Source organism: Suricata suricatta, chromosome 6 (assembly GCF_006229205.1).
Source record: "Suricata suricatta isolate VVHF042 chromosome 6, meerkat_22Aug2017_6uvM2_HiC, whole genome shotgun sequence".
In the NCBI taxonomy this organism is placed as follows: Eukaryota; Metazoa; Chordata; class Mammalia; order Carnivora; family Herpestidae; genus Suricata; species Suricata suricatta.
The window spans coordinates 49,443,599-49,461,443 of record NC_043705.1 but is presented as its reverse complement, the minus strand read 5'-3'; the positions used below and the strand labels follow the sequence as shown (position 1 = coordinate 49,461,443).

The 17,845-nt window shown below is 38.1% G+C and overlaps 1 protein-coding gene across 3 annotated transcripts in view; it reads left to right on the top strand.

Annotated features, from left to right (window-relative positions):
* The window catches only part of LOC115294472 (survival of motor neuron protein), a 37,721-nt gene that overhangs the window by 14,600 nt on the left and 5,276 nt on the right, over positions 1 to 17,845 (top strand). For 2 of the 3 annotated variants that reach the window (XM_029942400.1, XM_029942399.1), the window contains exons 3-8: positions 461 to 580; positions 1,454 to 1,654; positions 1,797 to 1,952; positions 4,827 to 4,916; positions 6,468 to 6,578; positions 15,339 to 15,389. In XM_029942400.1, coding sequence (XP_029798260.1) covers positions 461 to 580; positions 1,454 to 1,654; positions 1,797 to 1,952; positions 4,827 to 4,916; positions 6,468 to 6,578; positions 15,339 to 15,386 — 726 coding nt within the window. In that variant the 3' untranslated portion in view covers positions 15,387 to 15,389. The remainder of the gene's footprint in view (positions 1 to 460; positions 581 to 1,453; positions 1,655 to 1,796; positions 1,953 to 4,826; positions 4,917 to 6,467; positions 6,579 to 15,338; positions 15,390 to 17,845) is intronic. The other variant, XM_029942401.1, reaches the window with a different exon arrangement.

Here is a 17,845-nt window from a genome sequence, read left to right as displayed (position 1 = left end):
GCTTAAAAATTTTTTTAATAATAAAAAAAATAGAAGTCTCTCTGCGTGAAGTAATAGGAATTGAAGTAATAGGAATACATGATCATAAACAGGTAAAGAAGGATGGATAATTCTTTTTCAGAACGCCCACGACTTGGTCAGAGAGGTAGTAAAGCATTGGAGCTCTATGTCATTGTATCATCTGAAATGTCTCGATTATCACGACAAATGATCATCAGAATCTAACTTGATAGAAAGATTGAGAGTGAGAACTTGATTAAAAGGGTCCTTAAAGCTGATAATCAGATATCTGAGGCCTTCCAGCCTAGTTTCTTGAGCATGTAGGATGATAAAAAGAGGAAGTGGAGGCTCTCTGAGTTGATGAGACCTTGAGGCCAAGCTTGTAGTGACTGAGTTATATTGTTACACTTTTTTCACGTATCACCCTGTAATGTGTACATTTCTACTCATATTTTTACAGCATGCTCTAAAGAATGGTGACATTTCTGAAGCTTCAGATAAACCAAAAGGCACACCTAAAAGAAAACCTGCTAAGAAGAATAAAAGCCAAAAAAAGAATACCACAACACCCCTGAAGCAGGTTATTTTAAAACATTGAGATTAAACTTCAGAGAGTTTCTTGTTACTGTTTTTAATAATAGTATAAAATATCTTTAACTCAAATGATTAGTATAGGCTTTTCCATTGACGTGTAATTATAAAATGTCTAAAATAGCTGTTAAACTTCCTATTGTTTAGGAACATGCATGTCAATAAAAGTATAGTGAATTAGGTGGGAATGATAAGTAATATGTTGAAGGTTGTGCTTGCTTTGTGTGGGGGCGGGGAGGTAGAGGACCCTGTGCTGCTTGGGAGGAGTACCTCAGGGCCTTAAACTGAGAAATGGCTGTGCTTTTTTTTTCTTTGAAAACTCTGAAAATACTAATACCCAGTAATCAGAAATTCTGGGTGGAATCATTTCTGCTATTTAAAACAGCAGCCCTGAAAGCTAAGTATTTTGGTGTCTTGTCAATCCCTTTAGTTTTATCATTACCAAGGGGAAGAGAGCTAACACTTGATAAGCACTCCCTGTGCGCTGGACCGGAGCGCGGGGCACTAGCACTCTCCCTCCTCTCTGTTCTCCACAGCCCACAGATGACGTAGATCTTACTGTAATTATTTAACAGATGAGGAAACTGAGATTTAAAGAGATGAAGAAACTTGTCTTGATTGATTATATAAATGATAGAATTTGTATTACTTGTAAATATGTGGCATGATTATATAAACAGCAAAATTAAATTTATATTGGAAATACAGATTTGTGTGTCTTTGGCCCCAGGCCCAAGATCATTCTGCCTTCCAGACCAGGTAACTGGAGACCGTCCACTCCACAGCCTACCTTACCTTACCTTAGTTTATCCTCTCAAAAAAAAATATGTGTGTGTGTGTTTATTTTTCATTTCTTTTATAGTGGAAAGTTGGTGACAAATGTTCTGCCATTTGGTCAGAAGACGGCTGCGTTTACCCAGCCACCATTGCTTCCATTGATTTTAAGAGAGAAACCTGCGTTGTGGTCTACACTGGATATGGAAATAGGGAGGAGCAAAATGTGTCTGATCTACTTTCCCCAGCATCTGAAGTAGATAATAATGTAGAACAGAATGCTCAGGAGGTAAGGATACCAAAAAAGGGAAAGAAAAAAGAACTTTTGGAAGTAGAGAGATGAGAAACTAAAGTTGTTTGATCCCCTGAAGCATTAACATTTTTTAATGATACCTTTATAACAAAAATACGTATATTTTTTTCTTTTTAAGAATGAAAATGAAAGTCAGATTTCAACAGATGAAAGTGAGAACTCCTCCAGGTCTCCTAGAAATAAACCAAATAATGTCAGGTCAAAAGCTGCTTCCTGGAACTCTTTTCTCCCTCCACCACCCCCCGTGCCAGGAGCAGGCCTGGGACCAGGAAAGGTACGTTTCTGCCATGAAAAGGTTACCCAAGAAATAGTTAATAATTTTAGAACTTTCCATCCCTCTGTTGGGAGTGGTTTAGCTTTTCCATGAAAATTTTTTAGCTTTTGTAAATCCATACTTGAAAATTCTTTGAAAAGGAAGTAAGATAGTAACTCTGGAGTACTTTACACTGAAAGACTTTCCCAGCTATTCTTATGGAAAAATGGCTGTTCAACTAACAATCTCATGAATTTACATTAGAAAGTGTAGTGGTATTTTACTGCAGGGTATCACTGGGTTAAGATCTATAATGGTTGGTGGGGAACACAATATTTACATCTAGTGTAGATTAAATCCTAAGGCCCTCCCAGATTGTTTTGTAGTGTAAAATGTAAATACTATTTTCCTTTATGGGTCTTTTCGCTGCAAGTAGCAAGTCAACCTAAAAAGGAAAGATTTTTGGGGCACCTGCGATTGGGCTTCCAACTTCAGCTCAGGTCGTGATTTAGTGGTGTGTGGGTTCAAGCCCGCCGTCAGGCTCTGTGCTGACAGCTCAGAGCCTGGAGCCTGCTTTGGATTCTGTGTCTCGCCCTCTCTCTGCCTCTCCGCTACTCGTTCTCTATCACTCTCTCAAAAATAAACATTAGCAGAATATCTTTTTAAAAATAGAAAAGATTTTTAAGTTGTATCATGGAACCAAGTAGGTGTGTCCCTATCCAGTTGTTTTGTATAAAGGAATGATTTCTTCACTGAAGGCTAAAACAATTTTTTCTTTTTTTAAAGAAGATGAATTACTAATAATTTTTTAATTAAGTTTATTTTTGAGAGAGACAGAATGTGAGTAGCTGAGGGGCAGAGAGAGAGAGAGAGAGAGAGAGGGAGACACAGAATCCAGAGAGATTCCCGGCTCCAAGCTGTCAGTACAGAGCCTGACGCAGGGCTCAAACTCATGAAGCATGAGATCGTGACCTGAGCAGAAGTCACAACTGACTGAACCACCCAGGCGCCCCAAGGAGGTTCAAATTTTAAAAAATTTTTTATTAATCTTTTTTAAACATTTATTTATTATTGAGAGATAAAGAAAGCGTGAGCAGGGGAGGGGCAGAGAAGGAGACGCAGAATCTGAAGCAGACTCCAGGATCTGAGCTGTCAGCACAGAGCCCGATGCGGGACTCAAAACTCAGGAACCGTGAGGTCATGACTTGAGCTGAAGTAGGCCACTTAACCGACTGAGTCACCTAGGTGCTCCTTTAATCTTTATTTTTTGAGAGACGCAGAGAGTGATAGTGGGGAAGGGACAGAGAGAAAGAGGGAAACAGAATCTTAAGCAGACTCCATCCAGGCTCTGAGCTATCAGAGCCTGAGGTGGTGATCGAACTCACCAACAGTGAGATTATGACCTGAGCGATGTCTGCCTTTCAACCGACTGAGCCACCCAGGCGCCCCAGGAGGCTAAAATGTTTTAATGTTTATTTTTTTGGGAATGAGAGAGAGAGAGCGAGCAAGCGAGAGAGCGAGAGAGAGCGTACGCGCATGCGCAGGTAGACAAGCAAGTGCAAGTGGTTCGGGGGGGGGAAGGGTATCAGAGAGGAAGACAAAGGATCTGTGCCTACAGCAGGGAGCTTGATGTGGGGCTCAAACTCCCAAACTACAAGAGGAAGACCTGAGCCTAAGTTGGATGCTCAGCCAACTGGGCCATCCAGGCACCCCAGCCTATACCAGGTTATAATATTCAGGCAATAATAAAAATCAAAATCAATGGTGACTTACTAAAGCTTTTTCTGAAGATTTTATGTTAGTGCTTTTTTCATTTTTAACATTTTACTTATTTATTTTGAGAGAGAGAGAGCATGCGTGAATAGGTTATGGGCAGAGAGGGATGGGAAGAGAATCCCAAGCAGAATCATCACTATCAGCACGAGCTCGATGCAGGGCTCGATCTCATGAACCGTGAGATCATGACTAGAGTAGAAACCCAAGAGTCAGACCCTTAACCCACTGAGCCACCCAGGCACCCCTGTGAATGCTTTCTTATTGAGGTTTGGATTATGTTACAATTTCTAGAATGATCAGACCTCTATTAATTTATTGATATATCATCCTTCATTGGTCTCAGGAGCTGATTTTTCTTGTTAAATAAGAAGTTTACTAATTTTTACAATATATGTTTATGTTAGTATATGTAACTTAGAGGACATCTATAGAAAGATTATACAATTAATGAAATAGTGGCAAATATAGTTTTTTTATGATTGAAATACCTTGCTAAATACAGTCTCTGATTTATTAGGTAATTAGAAATCTTTCTTACTTTGATTTTACTTTCTGAATGTTTATATATGAAAGGAAATGAGGAAAGTCTAGATTTAGGGGCGCCTGGGTGGCTCAGTCGGTTAAATAAATGTCTGGCTTCGACTCAGGGCGTATTCTCACCGTTCATGGGTTCAAGCCCCGCTTCGGGCTGTGTGCTGACCGCTCAGAGCCTGGAGCCTACTTCAGATTCTGTGTCTCCCTTTCTCTCTCTGACCCTCCCCTGCTCACACTGTCTCTGTCTCTCAAAAATAAATAAACAACAGTAAAAAAAAAAAAATCTAGATTTATAAGTCTTGTTTAACTTCACCATTTGGTATATGAAATTCTGTTTCATCTTTTTTTTTTTTTCCAAGAGAGTGAGAGCTGGGGGAAGGGTGGAAAAAGAAGGAGAGAGAGAATCCCAGAGTCAGAAGCTTATGCTTATCCAACTGAGCCACCCAGGTGCCCCTATTTCATCTTTTTTGATATGTATAACATATTATTCTGGGTGATTATTTTGACTCCTAAGGTACTGAATCTTTCTTGCTCTTTTCATATTTAAATTGATAAGTCAATCTTCCTTTGAAATGTTCTTTATAGCCTGGTCTAAAGTTCAATGGCCCACCACCACCTCCACCACCACCACACTTCCTCTCATGCTGGCTGCCTCCATTTCCTTCTGGACCACCAGTAAGTGTAAAAGCATTCAGATTAAAATTAGCTTTCTTACATAGTTAGGGATTTAGCAGGACATAGAAATATCATTTTAGAACATCCCTCCAGCCAGATTCCAATGGATAAAATTTTGAACTAAATCTCAGGTTTTTTGGGGTGTCTGGGTGGTGACTCTGTTGATTAAGCATCTGACTCCTGGTTTCTCTCAAAATAAATAAATAAAAACTCCAAAAAATAATAAACAAACCTCAGGTGTTTTTTTTTTTTAACGCCCCTGTGCTCTCCAGACTCAGTGCTCTTATTAGCCCCAATATCTGAGCCCTATGTTGCCTGTTTCCTTCCTCTTAGAAGTTGAATTTCATTCTATAGGGAGGTAGCTCCTATTTGAAAGGACTTAATTATACCATATATAAGGAGTAATGTTTTGCCGTTCCAGATGTGCTGGGATGTTAGTGTCACATCGTCTATCCCCATTTCTAAAAGTAAACTTTTGGATATCAACAATAGGCTAGATACAAGACACTTTGTGGCAAATTTCATGTGTTCCAGTGGGAGCAGCACAGGTTTTCTACCCAAGACCTTTACTTGAAATGCTATCTGGATGTGTTTTTTTTTTTTTAATTTTTTTTAACGTTTATTGATTTATTATTTTGAGAGAGAGAGAGAGAGTGAGCAGGGGAGAGGCAGAGAGAGACCTGAAGATCTGAAGCAGGCTCCAGGCTCTGAGCTGTCAGCACAGAGCCTGACACGGGGCTCAAACTCCCAGACCTAGAGATCCTGACCTGAGCTGAAGTCAGACGCTTAATCAACTGAACCACCCAGGCTCCCCAACGTTCATTTGTTTTTGAGAGAGCACAAGAGGGGAGGGGCAGAGAGAGGGAGACACAGAATCTGAAGCAGGCTCCTGGCTCTGGTTGTCAGCAGGTTCCAGGCTTGAACCTTTGAACTGTGAGATCATGACATGAGCTGAAGTCAGAAACTTAACTGGCTGAGCCACCCAGACACCCCTTATGTTTTTTAAGGAAAACTATAAAAGTATATACTTGGTCTTTTACCCATAGCTTCAAAATGTAACAGAATAATAGTTGAAAAATCAAAATATGTAAATATTATACATGATCTTTCATCTCATGTGTTTTATTTATTTTAATTTTGTTGTACTGGTTGGCATTCTCAAAATGTCAGATTTTAAAAAATTTTTTTTAATGTTTTTTCTTTATTTTTGAGAGACAGAGAGAGACAATGTGAGCAGGGGAGGGTCAGAGAGACGGGGAGACAAAGAATTCGAAGCAGGCTCCAGACTCTGAACTAACTGTCAGCACAGAGCCTGATGTGGGGCCTGAACCCATGAACCGTGAGATCATGACCTGAGCTGAAGCCAGACACTCAACTGACTGGGCCACCCAGGCGCCACTCAAAATGTCAGATTAAAAAAATTTTTTTTAATAGATAATGGCATGAAATGTAGGTAAAGATAAACTACCATCCAGCATTCTCTATATAAAATCATGTCCAGACTTCAGTTTTTGTTTATTGACTTTAACATATATCTTTCTCTGTTTCCAGATAATTCCCCCACCACCTCCCATATGTCCAGATTCTTTTGATGATGCTGATGCTTTGGGAAGTATGTTAATCTCTTGGTACATGAGTGGCTATCACACTGGTTACTATATGGTAAGTGATCACTCAGCATCTTTGCTAACAGTCACTCTGTGGTTATGTGACTTTATTTTGTGACTAAAAAGGGATTTGTTACGTTTGGCAGATCATAATGGTTGAAAACTGCCTCAGAGTTTAAATATATACAACTGTTGGAGCACCTGGATGACTCAGTCCATTGGGCATCAACTCAGTTTTGGCTCTGGTCATGATCTCTGTCTGGTTCATGAGTTCATTACTTGCATCAGCGTCTGCACTTAAGGTGCAGAGCTTGCTTGGGATTCTCTGTCTCCCTCTGTCTGCCCCTCCCCAACTCACTCTCTGTCTCTCAAAATAAATGAATACATTCAAAAATACATATATACACAACTTTTGTTTAAGGCTTACATTCTCTTGAATTGTCCCTGCTAAGTGTAATTATAGTTCATTTAAAATTTTTTCATATTGGGGTGCCTGGATGGCTCAGTCAGTTGGGCGTCCAACTCTTGATTTCAGCTCAGATCATGATGATCCCAGGATTGTGGGATTGAGCCCCATGTCAGGCTCTGGTCCTCTCCCCTGCATTTGCTCTCTCTCTCTCTCTCTCTCAAAAAAAATAAAGTAAAATTTTTAAATCTTACTAGATTACATCGATTATACATTTAAGCATTTGAGTCTTGATTTCAGCTCAGGTCTAGTCCCATGTTTGCTCCGTGTTAGTGATATGGAGCCTGCTTGGGCTATATTCTCATTCTCTCTCTCAAATAAAATTTTTAAAAAAGGTAAAAAAGATAAATAAATAAAAGCTATTCTTGAGTCATTGTATAAACTTGGTATATTTGTATCTTATGATGAAGTTCCCCTTTTAATGACCAAAGAGATAATGGAAAGTAACAAATTAACAGCTGTAATTTGAGATCAATCACCTAATATACTAAGCTTCCCTTTTCTGCATATTTCTGTGTGTATTTTTAGTATGAAATATTTGGGAAAATATTTTGTATAGTATATAAATCAACTCTTGATGTAATTTTTGTTTATTTTTCAATTTTTTAGAAGGAAAGAGTTCTTTTACCTAGATAGGCCGTATTTTGACTTATTTTTCAGGTTCATATTATACATAGGTTCATGGTTAATTTGGTTGTTATAATCTTTGTATTGAAATATATATGCAGAGGTCACCTGGGTAGCTCATTCAGTTAAGCCTTGAACCCTTGATTTCAGCTCAGGTCATTATTTCACAGTTCATGAAATCGAGCCCTGCATTGGGTTCTACGCTAACATCACAGAGCCTGCTTGAGATTTTCTCTCTCCCCCTCTCTTTCTGCCCCTCCCCTGCTCTTGCTCACGCTCTCTCCCAGAATAAACAAGGGTGCCTGGGTGGCTCCGTCTTTTAAGGATCTGACTTTGGCTCAGGTTGTGATCTCACAGTTCATGATTTCTAGTTCCTTATCAGATGTGATCAAGCTCTGCTTCAGTTAAGCCCTGCTTCTCTCTCTCTCTCTCTTTCTCGCTCTCTCTCTCCCTCAAAGAATTCTCTCTGCCCCTCACTCACTTGCGCCATCTCTCTCTCAAAAAAGAAATATGTATTCAGAAAAGTGCATATGTAAGAAGTGAAACAGCTTGATTTAAAAAAATAATAATCCTAAAGCCTCCTTATGTCTTCTTCTAGTCACTCACTATTAAGACCTTTTCCAAGGGTCACCATTTTCCTAACTTCTAGTGTCATAGATTTTTTACCCTCTTTTGAGCTTTTATGTTTGGAATTATACATACATACATACACTCCTTTGTGGCTGACATATTTTGCTCAACACTTTGTGAGACTAATATACATTGTTGTGTATAGTTGTAACTTTGTTGTATTCTGTTGCATGAATATACCATAATCTGTTTATTTCTTTTAACCATTAATGGATATGTGGCTTGTTTCCAGTTTGAAAAATAGCATTGCTATTTTAGTTGTTGTTTGGTTTTTTAACTAAGTTTTATTGAGGCATTCAGTTCACCTTGTATACAACTCACTGGTTTAGGTTTTTAGTATATTTACCATTACATAGCCATAACTACAGTCATTTATGGAGTATTTACCCTCATCCCCTAAAAAAACAAACGTACCCCATTTTCCCCCAAACTTGCCAGGCCTAGCCAGTGACTAACCTACTCTGTGGATTTGCCTTTTCTAGACACTTTGGATAAATAGAATTGTACTCAATGTGGTCCTTTGTGTCTTTCTTCCTTCACTTAGCATGTTTTCTAGATCCATCTGTGTTGTAGCATGTAGCAGTATTTCATTCTTTATTGCTGAATAATAATCCATTGTGTATACCCCATTTTTTCTGTTTGGGTTATTTCTGCTTAGGGTCCCTACTGAATAATGCTGTGATGAACATTTGTATTCAAGTTTTTGTGTAGGTGCACATTTCCATTTCTCTTGGGTATATGGCCTATCCTGTGGTGTGTGAAAGTTCACCTTGGCAGATAACCAAAGCAAAACACAAGTGCTTTTTGTTGTTGTTTGTAACTTAGAAAAAAATTGGTGACTTAAAGAAAAGTTGTGAAAATAGTACAAGAATTTCTGTGTGTCCTTCACCCAACTTCCCCAAGTGTCACCTTAGTACCACTTGAGGTTTTTTATTCTCATTTATTTCATACTTATTTGTCTTTTTTTCTTTGTTTACATGTATATGTATTTTTCCTTGAAATAATAGAGAATCAGTTGCAAACATTATACCTGTTTACATTTAAATGCAGTATGTTTCTTAAAATCAAGAACATTCAATTATACAACCTTAGTATAGTTATAAATCAGGAATTAAAATTTATGTAATTCTGTGATCTTGTCTTTTGGCCTTATTTGAATCTTGTCTGTCCTTTACAAGAGAATTAAAAATAGCTTTTTTTATTAAAATTCTTTTTTAATGTTTATTTTTAAAGCCGAGAGAGAGCATGAGTGGGGGAGGGACAGAGAGCGAGGGACACACAGAATCCCAAGCAGACTCCAGGCTCCACACTGTCAACACAGAGTCGAAAGCCGGGACTCGAACTCACGAGCCATGAAATCATGACCTGAGCCAAAGTCAGCCGCTTAACTGACTGAGCCACGCAGGGGCTTTTTGGATCCAGGATTAATTGATTAATTGATCCAGGGCCAAGTGTTACATTTTATTATCCTATCTCTGGAGTTTTACATGGTTTGTTTTTTATATTGCTGTCATCATACCATTTATATTGTTTTCTTGAATATAAGTATTTCTTGATTACAAGTGATACATGAATATATAACCTTATAAAAATTGAGCAGATTAAAGACAAAAATCCTATTGATGACTGAAGTTAGTCCTTGTTCCTACCCTTTTCCGTAAGTCACCACTGGTAGTAGTCCGTTATATAGCCTCTCGTATCTACTCGTCTGCCTTCCAGTATGTGTGAATGCTGCTAAGAAATGTATTGTTTTTATGTTCAGCTTTATTGATCTGCAGACATACTCTCAGTAGTTGTAAGATTTTAGTCCACAGTTTGCTTGTCTTACTTGTCAGTCTGTGTTGGTGACCATTTTAGTTCTACTGTTTTAAACTTAGTGACCGCTTACTTCTGCTACATTCTCTAGAACTTCTCTGTCACATCATTTTTCACCTTGCCTTCACAGCCAGACTTCCTCAGAGTTATCTCTAGTCCTCTCCCTCACCTCACTGTACCTCCTCAGGCTTGTCAAATGCACTTGTCTTCCCCATTCTGCGGAGTTTTTACTGCCAATTGCTACATTGGTGGTCTTTTCTCTGTTTTGACCTCTCTTAGTTCTCAGCAACATTTTTATACATTTGTGTACATTTTACACATTTGTGTACAAACTGTGTTCCAAAGTGTAACTTTGAAAACATTTTTTCTCTTGCATTCAATGATACCCTACCATCTACTGGTTTTGTGCCTTTCTCCTTGGCCGTCCCTTTTACATTCCTTTCACAACTTGTCCTTTTCTTCTAAATATCCAAGTGGAATTCCTTATGCCTCGTCAGCGGTCTTCATTTCTTAATTATAAATGCTCACTCGGTGACCTCACTTCTCAGTTGTCTAGCTCTGAATTTCAGACTTATTTATGCAGCTGCCTCTTTTCCCTCACCACATGGATGTCTGTTAGGTACATCTGTTTGCAGCCCAGACTGAGCTTGAGTGTCATCCCTTCCGCCTCTGTTCTCACAGCCTTTTATGTGTCGCGGTAAGCAGCAGCATCGGTGCACTAGCAGCACCAGTTTCTCAAACCACAGACCTCGCATCAGCCTTGATTTTCTTTGTTTCACCTTTATTTTTTAATTAAAAATTTTTTTAATGTTTATTTTTGAGAGAGAAACAGTGTGTGAAGAGGGGAGGGGCAGAGAGAGGGAGACACAGACATTGAAGCAGTCTCTATCTAGGCTCTGAGCTGTCAGCACAGAGCCCGATGCAGGGCTCGAACCCACGAACTGTGAAACCATGACCTGAGCTGGACTGAGCCACAAGGCGCCCCTGTTTCACCTTTCTACATCCAATTTGTAGGAAAGTATTGTTGCCTATTTCCTGACAGATCCTGAATCAGTGCATTTTACCTTTTCTCCACTGCATGCAAGATATTATCATCTCTTTTTGAATTCAGATATAATTTATCCTTTAAAAGTGTACATTTTGGTGGTTTTTAAATTCTGTTCATCCGGTTCTACAACCATCATCTCTATTTAATTCCAGAACATTTTTATCACTCATTACGAAAGTCCATACCCACTAGCAGTCACTCTCCGGTACCTACCTGGTAGTATACCCACCTAGCCCTGGGCACCCACTGATTTCATTAGTACGGATTTGCCTATTTTGAACATTTCCTATCAGTGGAATCATCAAATACGGGCTTTTTGTGCCTGGTTTATTTCATTTACCCTCAGTTTTTCAGGGCTCCTCCATGCTGTAGCACGCATGAGTACTTCATTTCTTTTTATTGCTGAGTAGTAATTCTGTCGTATGGACAGTACTCCATTTTGTTTATCCATTCACCGGTGGGTGGACATTTGAGTTTCCTCTTTTTGACTATGATGAGTAAGTCCTTTTTTTTTTTCTTTCTTTTTTTTAGGGAGTAATTCTTCTACAAACATTGTGTATAAAATTTTGTATAGACAGAAGTCTCAGTTTTCTTGGGTATATATCTAGGAGTAGAATTGCGGGCTGAGAAGTTTAGAGGAAGTGCTAAACTTTTCTCTAAAATGACTGCACCTACTTACCTTTTACCTGCCATGTAGGAGGGCCCCTTTTTCTCTACATTCTTGTCAACATTTATTGTCTCCCTGTTTGATTATAACCATCTTAATGGGTGTGAAGTGACACCTTATTGCGGGTTGTTGTTTTTAGTTAACATACAGTGCAGTATTGGTTTCAGGAATAGACTTGCTGAGGTTTTGATTTACACTTCCCTAATGACTAAATGATGTTAAGCATATTTTCATATGCTTGTTGGCCATTTGTTTGTTATATCTTCTTTGGAGAAATAATCACATTTGTTGCCTGTTTTTGTTTTTAGTTGGGCTGTTTATATCTTTGTTGGTAGTTGTCATAGTTCTCTATGTAATAGCTATTTATTTAATGTCTGAATAATAGGACATTAATTATCTGTTCTCTTTCTGCAGCGGATCCCAACTATTCTTTTGCTTTTAGAATTTTGCATCTCCCCCACCCCCCAAATCCATCCTCCATATAGCAGCTAGAAGTGATACTTTATTTATTTTTTCAATTTTTTAAATGTTTTATTTATTTTCAATAGAGCATGAGAGGGGGAGGGGCAGAGAGAGAAGGAGACACAGAACCGGAAGCAGGCTCCAGGCTCTGAGCTAGCTGTCAGCACAGAGCCCGACATGGGGGTTGAACCCACGAATGTGAGATCTGACCTGAGCCAAAGTCGGAGGCTCAACTGACTGAGCCACCCAGGCGCCCCTAGAAGTGATACTTTAAAATGTAACATAGTTCAGATATATCCCTTTAAGACTCTCTGATATCTTCTAATTGCACTTAGGTTAAAATCAAAACTGTATCCTGGTTTGCAAAATATTACATGATGTATATATTGCTGCTTCTGTACCTATGTTTTATTCTGTGCTCTTCTGTTCGTACAAGGCTGGCCTCTCTTCTTCAAATATATACCAGGTTTATACCTTCTTAAAGACCTTTGTACTCCTTGCCCTTTAGGCTGGAAACTGAAAACTCAAGTTTCACTTGTCTAGCTTCTTGTCTTTCGGAGCTCAAGTGAAATTTCACTTTCCCAGTTTAATCCAGAAGTGATAGGCTCACATGCTCTATGATATCATCCCACTTAGAGTTTCTTTGTAGCATTTTTGAAACCTGACTATCCTTACCTGTTTTTCTGTCTCTCCGGTAGAATATAAGCTCCATGAGACCAAGTGCCTTGTCTATCTTGATAACTCTTGGCTCTCTAATATCTGGGATTGTGCTTGGTTCCTGTTCACCGGGACTCAGAGGTCATAGTTTGCTGAATGTTGAACATTAACAAGTATTTCCTCTCATGATTAGATAACCATTTTTATATATAAAGCTTCTTGTAGACTATTTCTTTTTGATATCTGGAAATACTGTTATTGGGTCAAAACAAATAAACATTTTAATAACTTTTGTTACTGCTGACTTGCTTTCCACAGTTGTTATTTCCATGTGTATTACTTCTTGAAAACATATATTTTAGGGGCACTTAGGTGGCTTAGTTAACTATCCGATTTCGGCTTGGGTCACGGATGATACCACAGTTTATGAGTTCAAGCCCCACATCAGGCTCTGTGCTGACAGGTTCAGAGCCTGGAGCCTGCTTCAGATTCTATGTCTCCCTCTCTCTGCTCCTCCCTCACTCATTCTCTCTCTCTCTCTCAAAAATAAACAAACATTTAAAAAAGTAAAACCACTGTTTTACCACAGCCTTAAATAGTTATGGACCTGACTTTTCTATTCCGATAGTTCTAACCATTAAAGAATAGGAACATACTAACGTTTTAAAATATTTAATTTGAAGGATGACATGGATGAAAGATAGACCCATTAGTTTGTGTTTATAAGCACTACTATTACAGGGACCTGATTGTACTGTGTTACTAAAGCCTAGCAGGTATGCCCTGGACTGTTAACCATGGTCCTAACCATCAAGTTGCAGATGTTTTTGTTTTGTTTGTGAGTTCACGCTGAGTTTTGGGGAAGCAGCCTTGTCCAGAGTTAGGTGCCTCAAATTCAGGGCCACCTATGACTAACTTGTTTGTGAGAAAGGATCTTTACTTTTCGGGGATATTATTTGTGTATTTATATACCATACAATGTAAACATACGTTTACATTCAAAAGTGCAAAGAAATTGCAGTGTCCTAGATCTTGTATTTTTTGTCTCTCTGAAATTGTTACCATTAAAAACAAGCCACTACTCTTCAGGTTTTCTAACAGCTTAAGTATGTTAGAGCCTCCATTGCCTTCAGCCAGTGTTTCTTTACCATTGCTTCACAGAAACACGAGCTGGACATCTTCTTTGTTGGCAGCCTGTTCCTGTAAGAGCCGCTAGATAGGGTGTGGGTGCAGCTCTTATTCTCTAGAATCTAAGCAAAATGCAAATGACATAAGAGGAGTGTTCTTAGAATAACATAAAATAGGCTATAACTTTGGTTCTTATTAAGAACAAATCACTTTTTTTTTAAATGTTTTATTTATTTTTGATAGAGAGAGCATGAGAGGGGGAGGGGCAGAGAGGGGGGAGACACAGAACCGGAAGCAGACTCCAGGCTCTGAGCTAGCTGTCAGCACAGAGCCCGACGCGGGGCTCGAACCCACGAACGTGAGATCTGACCTGAGCCAAAGTCGGAGACTTAACTGACTGAGCCACTCAGGCGCCCCATGAACAAATCACTTTTAATACATCTTAATGGCCTTTAAGATGTAGATTAATGATGAAGTAGAAAGTTAGTATATATATAAGGGAAGGTAGAAGCTGTGGAAGTCAGAAGAGACAAATAGGACATTTGGGTTAAGTCTGACCAGGAAAAACAATAAATATTTGAGTATTGATCTTGTTGGTTTTTTTTTTAACTTCTAAAATGTTCTTTCATATGTAGTAGTCTTTCATGGTTGTATTTTAGTAAACAAGTGTGACACAGTATATATTTTACTTGACAAAATTAAGGTATAAGTTAGCTCAGGAATATCACTGGACATATTAAAAGAAGAAATTTTCTTTTCTTTTTTTTTTTTAATTTTTCTTTCTGTTTTTTATTTATTTTTGAGAGAACGAGCAGGGGAGGGTCAGAGAGAGAAGGAGACACAGAATCTGAAGCAGGCTCCAGGCTTCAAGCTGTCGGCACAGAGTCCGATGCAGGGCTTGAACTCATGGACTGCGGGATCATGACCTGAGCTGAAGTCGAATGCCTAACTGACTGAGCACCCAGGTGCCCCAAAAGAAGAAAATTTTTTAATTACAGCCTAATAATTGTTTACTTTAGGAACACTTAATGTTTTCATTTATATTTAGAAGGAGAGGCAGAGTGAGAACGTGACAGAGGATCTGAAGTGGGCTCTATGCTGACCGCAGCAAGCCAAGCCCAAGTCACTCAACCCACTGAGCCACCCAGGTGCTCCTCTTTAGGATCACTTTTAAAGCATGTTTGAAGGCCATAAACTTATTTTCTGATATTTTGTTAAATAGAATTAGTAACATATCTTCTATGAAGCAATGTGTTTATTCACATCTGTATAAAATGTGTATGCTATTCTTTAAAATTCCTTTGTTTCCTTACAGGGTTTCAAACAAAACCAAAAAGAAGGAAGGTGCTCACATTTCAATTAAGAAGTAAGTATACCGTCGTTATAAAAGTGCATCTTTTGTATGAATTTCATAGTCTGTGGAATACATATCTTTAAAAATAGAAATGTTAAAAACAGAAAAGCTAATGTTAAACTATTAAATACATTTTTAATTTATTTTGAATTCAAGTACAGTTAACATTGTTATTTTAGTGTCAGGTGTGCAACAGTGATTCAGCAGTTTTACACACTTCTCAGTGCTCATCACAGCTGTGCTCCAAACCCTTTACCCCACTTCCGCTGTCCCACCACCCACCTCTCCGTTGTCAACTGCAAGTTTGCTCTCTGTATATTTGAGTCCGCTTTTTGTTTCTTTTTTAATTTGATCCTTTGTTTCTTAAATTGTACATATGAGTGAAATCATATGGTATTTGTCTTTCTCTGACTCACTTCACTTAACCTTCATTATACTCTGTAGATCCATCCGTGTTATCTCAAATGGCAAAGTTTTGTTCTTTTTTATGGCTGAGTAATACTCGTGTGTGTGTGTGTGTGTGTGTGTGTGTGTGTGTGTATGCACCTCATAACTTTATCCATTCATCTGTTGATGGGCACTTGGGTTGCTTCCATATCCTGACTATTGTAAATAATGCAGTAGATATAGGGATGCATATATGTTTTTAAATCAGTGTTTTCACTTTCTTGGGGTAGACGGTTAATAGTGGAATTACTGAATCATACAGCAGTTTCATTTTTAATTTTTTGAGGAGTGTCCATACTGTTTTCCCACAGTGGCTGCACGATTTGCATAACCACCTACAGTGCATGAGCGTTCCTTTTTCTCTACGTTCTCACCAATACTTAAAATTTCTTGTGTTGTTGATTTTAGCCATTCTGACTGGTGTGAAGTGTATCTCATTCTGGTTTTGAGATACATTTCCCTAATAAGTGATGTTGAGCCTCTTTTCATGTGTCTGTTGACCATCTGTATGTCTTCTTTGAAAAAGTATTCATGTCTTCTCATTTTTCAGTGGGAGTGTTTAATTTCTTGATGTTGAGTTGTACATATTCTTTATGTATTTTATATATTAAGCCCTTATCAGATATATCATTGGCAAATATCTTCTTCCATTTGATAGGCTGCATTTTCGTTCGTTTCTTTCGCTGTGCAGAACCTTTTTATTTTGGCATAATCCCAGTAGTTTATTTTTGTTATTATTTTCTTTACCAGGGGTTACATATCTAGAAAAATGTTTCTACAGCTAATGTCAAAATGATTTTTATTTGGCATAATCCCAGTAGTTTATTTTTGTTATTATTTTCTTTACCAGGGGTTACATATCTAGAAAAATGTTTCTACAGCTAATGTCAAAATGATTATTGCCTATTTTTTCTTGTGGGAAGTTTATGGTTTCAGGTCTGACATTTAGGTGTTTAATCCATTTTGAGTTTATTTTTCTGTATAGTTTACAAAAGTGGTCTAGTTTCATTCTTTCATATGTAGCTCTCTAGTTTTCCCAGCACCATTTGTTGAAGACACTGCATTTCCCCCATTGTATGTATATTCTTGCCTCCTTTGTTGAAGATCAGTTGCCATATAAGCATGACTATTTCTGGGTTCTCATTTCTGTTTCCCTTTGTATCTGATTTTGTGCTAGTACCATACTGTTTGGATCAGTACAGCTTTGTAGCATATCTTGAAACCTGAGATTGTGATACCTCCAGTTTGTTTTGTCTTTTTCAAGATTGGTTTGCCTATTCCAAGTCTTTTGTGGTTCTATCCAAATTTTAGGATTATTCTAGTTCTATGGAAAATGTGCATTTATTTAGAAAGGGATTGCATTATATTAACTCTTCCATGAGCATGGAATATCTTTATATTTGTGTTACCTTCAATTTTTTTCATCAGTGTCTCAGAGTTTTTGGGTGCACAGGTTTTTAAACTCCTTAAGTTTATTCCTAGATATTTTGTTGGTTTTTGGTGCAATTGTAAATGGAATTGTTTTCTTTATTTCTCTACTAGTGCATTATTAATATATAGAAATGCATCAGATTTTGTATCCTGTGACTTTACTGAATTCATTTATCAGTTCTAGTCATTTTTAGAGCAGTCTGTAGGGTTTTCTACATATAGTAATACTAAATACATTTGATGTCAAAGCAGTTTGATAAAAGGTTGATCTCCATGCTCTCTAGAATTGGCATGATGTCAAAGTGTCATTTCAGCAAATAGTGGTATGGAAAGAAAATCATCTTTACAGAGAAGAGATTCTTAGAATCTCTGGTGATACTGCACCACTGTGGTGGGACAGTCAGACTTGGTTTTTGATTCATGATACAATATGAAATACACAGAATTGCCTGTGAAGTTTTTTGGTGAAAAGAGTGTAACTGGAATTCAATCAAGCCTATAAGATCCGCTTCCCATTTACTGGAAATAATGGGATAGAGCAGCAAGTTAAATGACCTCACAAAAGAAATGATCAGATAGATCCAGAATGT